The 10,156-nt window shown below is 43.5% G+C and overlaps 3 protein-coding genes across 4 annotated transcripts; 1 reads left to right on the top strand and 2 right to left on the bottom strand.

Annotated features, from left to right (window-relative positions):
* Positions 1-1,717: 1,717 nt before the first annotated feature.
* Positions 1,718-4,433, bottom strand: hint2 (histidine triad nucleotide binding protein 2). 2 transcript variants are annotated; one of them, XM_058071720.1, is made up of 5 exons: positions 4,037-4,433; positions 3,572-3,709; positions 3,395-3,499; positions 2,022-2,090; positions 1,718-1,936 (listed from the first exon to the last, which is right to left on the bottom strand). In XM_058071720.1, exons 1-5 carry the CDS (start codon positions 4,121-4,123, stop codon positions 1,862-1,864), a joined length of 474 nt encoding a protein of 157 aa, XP_057927703.1. In that variant the 5' UTR covers positions 4,124-4,433; the 3' UTR covers positions 1,718-1,861. The 2 variants fall into 2 exon arrangements, with proteins under 2 accessions (XP_057927703.1, XP_057927702.1); XM_058071719.1 differs by having other exon boundaries at positions 2,018-2,090; positions 4,037-4,421.
* A 1,870-nt stretch (positions 4,434-6,303) lies between these two features.
* On the bottom strand, positions 6,304-7,802 carry LOC131128653 (metalloproteinase inhibitor 2-like). Its single transcript, XM_058071718.1, has 5 exons — positions 7,592-7,802; positions 7,023-7,099; positions 6,854-6,956; positions 6,652-6,776; positions 6,304-6,572 (listed from the first exon to the last, which is right to left on the bottom strand). The coding sequence occupies exons 1-5, from the start codon at positions 7,719-7,721 to the stop codon at positions 6,405-6,407; spliced, it is 603 nt and encodes a 200-aa protein (XP_057927701.1). The 5' UTR covers positions 7,722-7,802; the 3' UTR covers positions 6,304-6,404.
* A 122-nt stretch (positions 7,803-7,924) lies between these two features.
* On the top strand, positions 7,925-10,057 carry mrps30 (mitochondrial ribosomal protein S30). Its single transcript, XM_058071716.1, has 5 exons — positions 7,925-8,956; positions 9,042-9,187; positions 9,289-9,394; positions 9,480-9,656; positions 9,729-10,057. The coding sequence occupies exons 1-5, from the start codon at positions 8,269-8,271 to the stop codon at positions 9,983-9,985; spliced, it is 1,374 nt and encodes a 457-aa protein (XP_057927699.1). The 5' UTR covers positions 7,925-8,268; the 3' UTR covers positions 9,986-10,057.
* The last annotated feature ends 99 nt before the right edge of the window (positions 10,058-10,156 follow it).

The following is a 10,156-nucleotide window of genomic DNA, read 5'->3' as shown; positions in this document are numbered from 1 at the left end:
TTCTTCAGGTTATCGTTTAAACGCAGGGCTCTTAAGCCAACGTAAGGGTGTCAGTGATGTCAACAGCAAGTGTGATGATAACCGTAGAAGCAGAAATGGATCTCATATAGCGACATAGGCTCAGGCTTGGCCAGTACGCTTGATCACATAGCCATTAGCGACCAGGCCAGTCCAAACTTGCATGCATGTACACTAAATCACACTTGATGTGAGACAGCACAAAGCAATCCCAGCATTACCTAAATAGCACCACTAGGTGTCACTAGGTATCGCTCTGCAAAGGCACTCCTGTTCCGTCTACATTAACACTTACATTTTGTTGTTTGCATAAGAGGTAAAAAGAGGTAATGATGCAACTCCACACTAATGGATGTCATTTTTACACCCTGGAACAGATACATTTATAGTATAATCATTCTATGGGAGGCTGCACGGTGTGGGAGTGGTTAGCGCACAGGCCTCACAGCTAGGAGACCCGAGTTCAATCCCACCCTCGGCCATCTCTGTGTGGAGTTTGCATGTTCTCCCCGTGCATGCGTGGATTTTCTCAGGGTACTCCGGTTTCCTCCCACATTCCAAAAACATGCTAGGTTAATTGGCGACTCCAAATTGTCCATAGGTATGAATGTGAGTGTGAATGGTTGTTTGTCTATATGTGCCCTGTGATTGGCTGGCCACCAGTCCAGGGTGGACCCCGCCTCACAGGCTCCAGCACCCCCCCTGACCCTCGTGAGGATTAATTCATTCATTCATTTTCTACCACTGATCCTTATCCTCCCATTATGTGTGGAAGTGGTAGGGTTTTGGCTTCTCGATGTGCCCTTCTTCCTTACTCCATTTCAAACCCTTAACTTTACAGTAAATAAATTGGAGGCTAACTAGTTAGCTCAGGTCACCGGCTCCATCCATTATTAACCATTCATTCATTTTCTACCGCTTTTCCTCACAAGGGTCGCGGGGGTTGCTGGAGCCTATCCCAGCTGTCTTCAGGCGAGAGGCGGGGTACACCCTGGACTGGTGGCCAGCCAATCACAGGGCACATTTAGACAAACAACCATTCACACTCACATTCATACCTATGGACAATTTGGAGTCGCCAATTAACCTAGCATGTTTTTGGAATGTGGGAGGAAACCGGAGTACCCGGAGAAAACCCACGCATGCACGGGGAGAACATGCAAACTCCACACAGAGATGGCCGAGGGTGGGATTGAATCCTGGTCTCCTAGCTGTGAGGTCTGCGCGCTAACCACACGACCGCCGTGCCACCCCCCTTGTGAGGATAAACGGTAGAAAATGAATGAATGAATGAATGAATGAATGAATGAATGAATGAATATTCTTTGGGAAAAAAAATTTACTTTTTCATTTCCACTTTTAGGATTTCAGCAAGTTTTCATTTATTGCTGCCATAATTTTGTTACTACCACAGTATTCATATTTAATATACACGCATTAAGCGTCCCTCACGTGATTGCATTGGAAATGTGGAGTAAAGTTCACCCTGTTTCCAAAGTGACACAAAGTAACCTCTTTGACGTCCAGAGGTCAGTGAATCACACCACATCTGACACAGTGTGTGTGGGGGGTGGGGGTGGGGGGTGTCAATGATTGGTGAGACAATGTTACGTAGAACACGTGTTACATTTGTTCTCCGCATGACTTTTTGCATATTTCAGTTTGGCAGATTGGGTGTTGGAATTTATGCCCTCTTGAATTATGAACGTCTTCGTCTTTATTTGCAGCCAAAACAAAGATAAGCGCTCATATTTTACACACGCTAGCTAACATAGCTAGACAGCAGACTTACTTCTTGTCAATAACAAATATAACAAGCCTTTCATTCATCCTGGCGGCCATGTCATCTGTCTCCCCCCCAACACGTGGACGTGGAGGTGATAGACGGACTGAGCGCCGTGTTTGCCGTCGTTGATGACTGTGGACAGGAACACAAACGTCCGCACATCAACATCAGAATGGAGAACGTGAACATCAAGAGTGCGGTTGAGCGACTTACCCACCCGGTAGCCTTCTGTTAGCGATTCCTGCTCGGCCACGTTCTTGGCCACCACCAGTAAATGTCCCAAGAGCTGGAATGCGTGGAATGATGACACAAACGTTTATTTCAGCGTCCAAAGTTATTTCACTTTTCACTGTTACAGCCCACTTGCATGGGGGCCAAGCCAAGTTATTGTATCTAGTGCAGTGTTTTTCAACCTTTTTTGAGCCACGGCACGTTTTTTACATTGGAAAAATCTTGTGGCACACCACTAACCGAAAGTTACAAAATGTCACCACGACCTCACACATGCATCAATAAGTCTATGGGAGGAACAAGGTAGGTGTTGCCACACGGACCAATATTACATTGCTCTGCCAGTCTTTACACCACAGACACTCCACAGTAGCCACGTTTTTATATGACCACTTTTTCTCTTTCCGAATGACCTTTTGGGAAACAATGTTATCCATGGAAAGGAATATTCCAATCTCTTGTCTACATGCGCCATGAAAATCAACCAGAATAGTCAATAGGGCATGCCCAGTAAAACGTAAACATCAACATCACGTGATACCGGCTTCCCCCGAGTTTTTCTTCCACTTGTTGGAATAACTCCGTATTGACAGTTTTTCGTCTGTCCAGTCTTGAAATTTAGTTTGAATCAAAAACAAACTTTGCTTAGTCCAATGCCGATTGCTGGCCTCCATTTTTAAGAAGAACATCTGGATCTGCGTGTTACGTCATATCTGAGCATGCACTGAAAGAACGCACCCGGGATAAATTTAAACAGGAAAAGATCAAATTCAATCTTGCTAATTGTAGTGGCTATTTGTCCTTCACTAAAATAATAAACGTAACTTACACTATAATCAAAAGGCCACTGATACACTAATATTTTATAATTAAACTCAGGACATGTTTTATATAGATATATATTTTCTTTTTTAATAAAACTGCACTTGTGAATGGCGTATAGAAGGGTTTAGATTCTGTTCCACAGATGGAGCTAATGCACACGAAAGCTGCTTGCCAACCGCCAATAAACAACAGAAGAAGAAAAACACCACGAAGAAGAACGCACCCTGACAACTTTCTGTTTGAGCGGGTACAAGATACCTCAATCTGATTGGTTTATGGAATATTCCATCCTCGTTCAATTCTTTCCGTTTGAGCAAATAAACCAAATGCAATTGGAATATTTGGGTCCATGTATACTATTGACATAATGGCTATTGACATAATATTTGCAAATGATGATTAATAAGTGTTGATTATAAAAAATGATATTGGATAATTCCTCACGGCACACCTGACGGTTTCTCAAGGTACACTAGTGTGCCGCGGCACAGTGGTTGAAAATCACTGATCTAGTGCACCGCGTCGCCATCTCACCTCAGCATCATCATCGTGGGCTTGGCTTATCCTGGGAATGAGCTTCCGCGGAATTACCAGGAAATGAACCGGGGCCTGCGGACTGATATCCCGAAAGGCCAAGCACTAGATGAGACCCACATTTGCTAGATTATAACTTGAGCATTTGTGGGATCTGCGACGACACGACACATTTACCTTGTCGTCCTCATAGATGATGTCTGCAGGGATGCTTCTGTCTATGATCTTGGAGAAGATGCTTGGAGCCTGGGAGCCATACTTCCTGCTGGCCTCCTCCGCCAGGCGGACCTCATCGCTTCCGGTACAAAGTGGCCTCTAAGTGAAGCAGGTGGGATTCAAACATAACAGTCACCAGCCACAACATTATGTACAGCGGCTCTGTTAGCGAATAGACAATCTTTGATATTTTTCTAGTCATGGACTATTTTAGGTGTTTCTAATGTTATGTCCGGACACATGTAACACAAACAAACACCTTAATAGGATCCTAACCTCTTGGTGATGGGGCACTACAGGTGTTGCCCCACAGTCACCACCATGGAGGTTTGGATGTCCGCTATAGTGTTCGGCAGCTTTTACCCAAAACAAAAGACTAGTTTATAGAAGAAAGAGAGCAGGCGCGAGTTTTACGTCAAACGCTACCTGCGCTCGGTAAAAACGTTGCAAACCGCCGAGGTGCATCTTCCTGCTCGGGAACAAAAGTGTCCGGAAGACGTGTCGATAAAACATGGCTAGAAAGAAGGTGGACTGCGGTGGTTGTTCCAATAGGAAACTGCAGTTTACTCCAACAGTCACACGGGAGTGACGGACACTTTGTGCTCATAGAACCATGTCGCCATTGCTATGTTGGAGTTGCGTTCAGGGAACCTTCTAACTTGAATCCGGCTACCTTTGAACGTCGAGAGACAAGGCAACCACCCGATATTGGGGTTATGGTTCCGAATTTGAAGATATTTTGGTGACTTTCTTGGTGATACTTTCTCATTTCTACGTCTAAAGTCATGTTTGCGATGCAATGAAGAGGAGCGAGCTCTAAAATACGACACCGTCATTACTGAAACGTAGCATTGCATCTTGGCTTGGGGGGGGGGTGGTTCAAGATCACTAACGTTTGTCAGTGCTAACTTAAACTGTGGAGAAATCGTTTCACGTTATGAAATGTGACAAACTGGAGTGTTATTCTAAATGTTTTACGAACAGGACAAATTCAGTTGTCTGACATTACTTAGAACTGGTCTTGCTTCGCCATTTTGTATACAGACCTGATCAAAATCTTAAGATCAGTTGAAAAATAGCTCGAATTGACCATTTGCACATTTGAATCGTCATCAGTTTTTAAATAAAGCTACAATATTCAAAAGCAAGAATGAGTGTGACACAAAGCACTTCATTTCAAATGGGTCAAAAAATGTCTGATGTGTGACAAAAGTCCTTGGTTTGTTTTTCCCAACCTTTTGTTTGAAGAATGTGGTGGCCTCAAGTTCCTGCTGACTTGTAACTTTAAATGTTCTAAGTTACCTGTTAAGTTATCCCTTTTTCACAAGCAAGCACTGGATTCATGGAAGTTGGCCTTCAAACACAACTTCTCTCCTCACAAATGGATTATGTGGAATAACCAATACATTTTGCACAGAAACAAGTCCATGTTCCACAAACAATGCCTGGAAAGAAACATCATTTTTTCTCTGATTTCTTTGATAGAAATGGAACATCATACAACTATAACATGTTTGTTCAAAAACATAATATCGACATGGATCCTGTTGATTATGAACGAGTGATTAAGGGAATCCCAGCCCAGCTTTTGCAGCTGTTTAAGTAATCTCTCAGGGGTGGACTGATGGAAGGAGTTTCTCCAAGTTTAATGATTGTTGGAAGGAACATTCTTGACAGCAAATGTGATAACAAACACATAAGGAACACGCTTAGTTTAGATAGAGGTTGCCCTCCCACGGCTCTTGTATTTTGGAGGAACTCCTTCCCTCACATCCCCTTTGAAAAGATATGGAATGAACACAGTTTTTTTATTCCAAACAAAGTGAAAGAACTTCACATTAAAACCATCCACAATTTTTATCCTTGCAACTCACGTCTAGCCAAATTCATGGAGGGGGTCTCGTCACAATGCTCATTTTGCAAAATAGAAGAGGAATCAATAAGGCACTTATTCTACGAATGTCCCATTTCTCAAACATTTTGGACCGAAGTTTCTATTTTACTTTTTATGTCTTTTAATACACACATTGACATCAAAATGGAAATGGTCTTGTTTCTAGAATGCAACCTTCGTAAGGATCTGCAGAATGTTGTGAAATGTCTTTATTAGGAAAATTCCATATTCACAAATCCAGAGTCATGTTATGCAAGCCAAATATTCACCGGTTTTCTTCTGAACTGAAAATATATGAATCACTGAAACTGATATTCAAAAACAGAAAAGCAGTGAAAACCTTTCATACATTGGAGAACATTCTAAAAACAATTCATATGAAGAACAAGCTTAAGTGACATAATTTCTATTTTTATTTTGTTCTTATTTTCAAGCAATATCCCTCGCACATTCCTTTATTTTTATTTATGTTATTGTTCTGTAGAATTGCACTTTTATGTTCCTGTAATTCTGCTTATTGTTTTGTACAATTTAAGCTTGTAATATATATATATATAAAAACAAGAACTTCATTTATTGGAAACAAAGTAAAATAAGCAGTTTCAGGTGATCAAAAGTTTAAGACATTGCTAAAAAAAAAAGACAAAAATCTCCAAATCAGAACAACAAATTGTCTCAGCAGGACTCAAACATAGCCAGTATTATAGCAGTACACGACTCTTGCAGGCTGGATTACGAGCAAACGCCACTGCAACGAGTCTGATGTCTCCACATTGGTGCACCTTCACTTAAAAAAAGCAACCACACAAACAGCATTGCTTTCTTACAAATGTTTATTTATAAATGGACATCTGCGTTCCTGTATGATGAAGCTAAGGCTTTTTAAAGCCCCCCAAAACCTCATCTGGATGAGGCAACCCCACTGTACCAGGTACAAGAACCATCACGTCTCTTGATGCAAGCAAAATGTTTGGCCTGCTGTCTATTGTCCGACCTCATCACAAAGTCGGTCCACGAGCACTCCGCTCGGCTACTGATCTTGCACGGGAGGGAGGTGCAGCGAGTGATCTGAAGAGCAAGCAAAGAGGGATTTAACAAAAACGCCAGTCTTTGTCATTTCTATTGGCTCGTCCTGAGGTTTGCTTACCTTGCAATCGCAGCCCTTTTTATAACCCTTGAGCAAGTTGCCCTTTTGAGTCTTGCACAGGCGCTTCCAGGGCGCAATGAAGTCACACAGCGTGATGTGCAGTGATCCGTCAGGGGCCAGTTTGCCTGCAATGGTGAAAAATAAGAAAAGGCTCATAGTCAAAGCAGACTTTAAAGTTGCATAGTTTATTGTATTTGTTTACCTGTGATAAGATAATCAACACCTTTGGTCAGAGTCACTCCACATGCGGCAGGGAAAGATGGAGTGTAGATGGCATCAAAACTCCTTTTAGGGCCCTTGAACGTCTGGAAAAATCAAAACCAAAATAAAAATATGCATAAAATCCAATACTATAAATCCTTTCCAATCACCTTGATCAGTTTGACGTCATACTTTGTGGGCTTGCCAAAGTCGCCGCTCGTCTTCCCTTTAACTGTCACCTTGATGACTACAAAGACAAAACTATTCAACAATTTTAAAATAAAGCAGAATAAAAAATGTGATTAAGTTCTGGGGTCCAGGCTTTCCAGCTCTATTAAGAGCTCATCAGCAGGTAAGTAACTGCATACAACTTTTTATACAAATAAGCTAACGAGATATGAAGCTAACCGGAAGTTTCCCACCAAGATAGGAAGTTAGCCGGAAATTGTCACACGGCAGTAGCAAAGTTCAGGTGGAGCTGTAATTAATTCTAAAAATACCCGAATTTAACCTTTATATATAAAAAAAACATAGCGCTAGTATTTTACTGTTGCTAACGTGGCACCAACACAAATTTGACAATTACTCGACCGGAAATGACAGCTTTCTTTACTATCACGTGTGACACTATGATCCAAGTTAGCTTGCTGCTTCCAAAACCTTGCATGGATAATTAATGGAGGCGCTCACATTAAATACTTAAGCACATAAAAACCAAATACCATCATGTACAACTTACCGACGTCTGCATTGCAATACGCCGTCTGTAGATGCACAGCAGCACACAGACAGGCTGCTGCTCCTTCCTGCAGCCACCACATGCTCAGCAGCACCAGGGGGAGCACGCAACTCTTCACCGTCCATGTCATGATGAAGAGAAGCCGATTCGAGAGACCGCTAGCCGGTTACTGTTGTAGACAGAGAGGGAAATACAGGTGTATTTTCTGGAGGGGAGCGGCAGCCTTTTATTGCCGCAGGCTCCTCCCACAATCTACGTCATTTGCATAATTGGATGATTGCTTTCACCTTCACACGCCGATTTGCATTTACCAAACCATAGGAGCAATAATGCAATTTATTACAACAAAAAGGATTTAAATTAACTTTTTCATACCTAAAATGAAAATATATATATTTAGCAATTATTTTTCCGGTCATGTGGTTCCGTCTTTACCTGTCACGAGGCAGAATTTCTTCGCCTGTTTGGCATTGACACATCATGCTAGGTTAATTGGCGGCAGAAAATGCATGAATTGACGCTTTTGTTGTCTTTCTTTTATAGACGAGTACATGACAATATCATTAGACTTAAACGGTGCTTCTCAGTTATTTAATGTGATTTTTCTAAGCCCCTCCTGAATTGAAATACTTTATTTTATATTTATTATCTTTAATGTATCTGTAAATATGTGCTAGATGTTATTTTCTATTTCACGTGCTATGGGGCGCTGTTGTGATCACTGCTTGGTTACATTGCGGCACGTGAACAGTAGAACAAGTAAAAGCAACATGGCGGCCCGCACACCGCTGTCCTTTCGCTTTCCTCACAACCTGCTTCTACCAAAGAACCACAAGCTCGTCCACACAGAGGCGGCTGTGAAGGAGGCTGTTTATCCGCCTATCAAGCCCTCTCTCACGGCCAAAAGCAAATCGGCCCGGCAGCGTCAAGTCGAAGAACAGATAGAGCGGATAAAATCGTCCCCGGTGGAGGAGAAGCTCCGGCTCATCACTCGCATCCAGCGGAAGAAATTCGTCGTTTACCCGCAGACGTTTGCCCGCAACGCGGATAGATGGTACCAGCACTTTACGAAGACCGCCTACATCCCCGGCTTGCCTGAGAAGTTACTCTCTCAGCGGCCGCTCGTCACCGGGCAGGAGAACTCCCAGTCTGCACCCACACAAGTCCTCGGCGATGAGGCGTTTGAGGAAATACGCTCTTTGATAACCCGCGTGATTTTACAAGAGCACTGGCATGTGAAAAAGCGCAAGGTGTTCGTGTACCGCCATCAGGAACTCACCGAGGGGCCTTTTCTGAGGACGTTGTTCACTGCCCTCACCCACAGTCTCGCCGTATACAACCCGCTGCTCCTCCTCTGCAGCTTGGGTATGACTTTTCAAACATCGTGGTGTCTGTGAACGCAACTAACTCGTACACTCAAGCTAAGTGTGTTTTTGTTGTTGTATTTTAGATCGAAACCCCCAGGTGGGCTTCTACTGGAGGAGAGGAGAGAGGATCATCCCAAAGGGCCACAGGAGAGGAAGTCTGGAGCCCACCAGGTTCCAGATTGACGACCATCCGCTTTGTCAGATCAGGATAACAGAACAGCTGCCTCAGGTAAGATCAGACCTTGGGACTGGGTATGTTGGAGGCTTCTGGCACCATCCATCTTAAAGAGCACCGGAGCCTTGACTTGCTCCTCGTGATGACTCTCATAGATGGTCCCAATGGAGGATTCCTACAGCGCTGATGTCCCTGTCGTTCCCTACGCTCCCAACCTGATGCCTCTGTTCAAACGACAGTACACCAATCACATCTTCACAGGTGGCCTCCATGACCTTGTCCTCCTTACGTGAACTTGAAGTATCTTTTAGTATCATCAAATCTGCCTTCTATGTGGAATCTCCAGGTTCTAAGCTTCCCGACCCAGCGTGTTACGGCCACACTCAGTTCCACTTGGTGCCAGACCGCTACCACAGAGACCGCATGGCCCGAAAGCAGCAGTCAGATCAAGTGGAGGTCTTCCTGAGAGCTAACGCCCTTGCAAGCCTCTTTGCCTGGACTGCAGCTCAAGCATGCTATCAAGGTTTGTTGTTGTTTTTTTTAAACAGTGTATGTGAAGGCAACGTCTGAGCTTGTTTCGTTTGACTCCTCCCAGGTTTCTGGAACTTCGAGGATGTGACCCGACCCTTCGTGTCGCAGGCCGTGATCACCGACGGCAAGTTCTTCTCCTTCTTCTGCTACCAGCTCAACACACTGGCTCTGTCGGCACAGGCAGACGTGGACAACCCCAGGAAGAACCTCTTGTGGGGCACGGAGAGCATGCGTCTCTACGAAGGCGTGGAGGATGAGCGGGTGGTGGGTCTGAACGATGACACCGTCAGGCTGCTGGTGCGCTTCTTCCTCCAGCAGTAGAAGTGGGAATTTGTACCAAATGCAGAAATCAAGTTGTATTTATGAAGAAATAAAGTGGTTTCTATGCCAACATGTTATGTTTTTCATTTTTTACATGAATGACAATACTAAAAGTATATGCATTTAATTTTTTTCACATATATTATGTTTTTCTGCGGTTTATTAATGGTT

This window comes from Doryrhamphus excisus, chromosome 4 (assembly GCF_030265055.1).
Source record: "Doryrhamphus excisus isolate RoL2022-K1 chromosome 4, RoL_Dexc_1.0, whole genome shotgun sequence".
In the NCBI taxonomy this organism is placed as follows: domain Eukaryota; kingdom Metazoa; phylum Chordata; class Actinopteri; order Syngnathiformes; family Syngnathidae; genus Doryrhamphus; species Doryrhamphus excisus.
The sequence above is the reverse complement of the archived record's forward strand: the minus strand, read 5'-3'. Positions and strand labels throughout refer to the sequence as shown.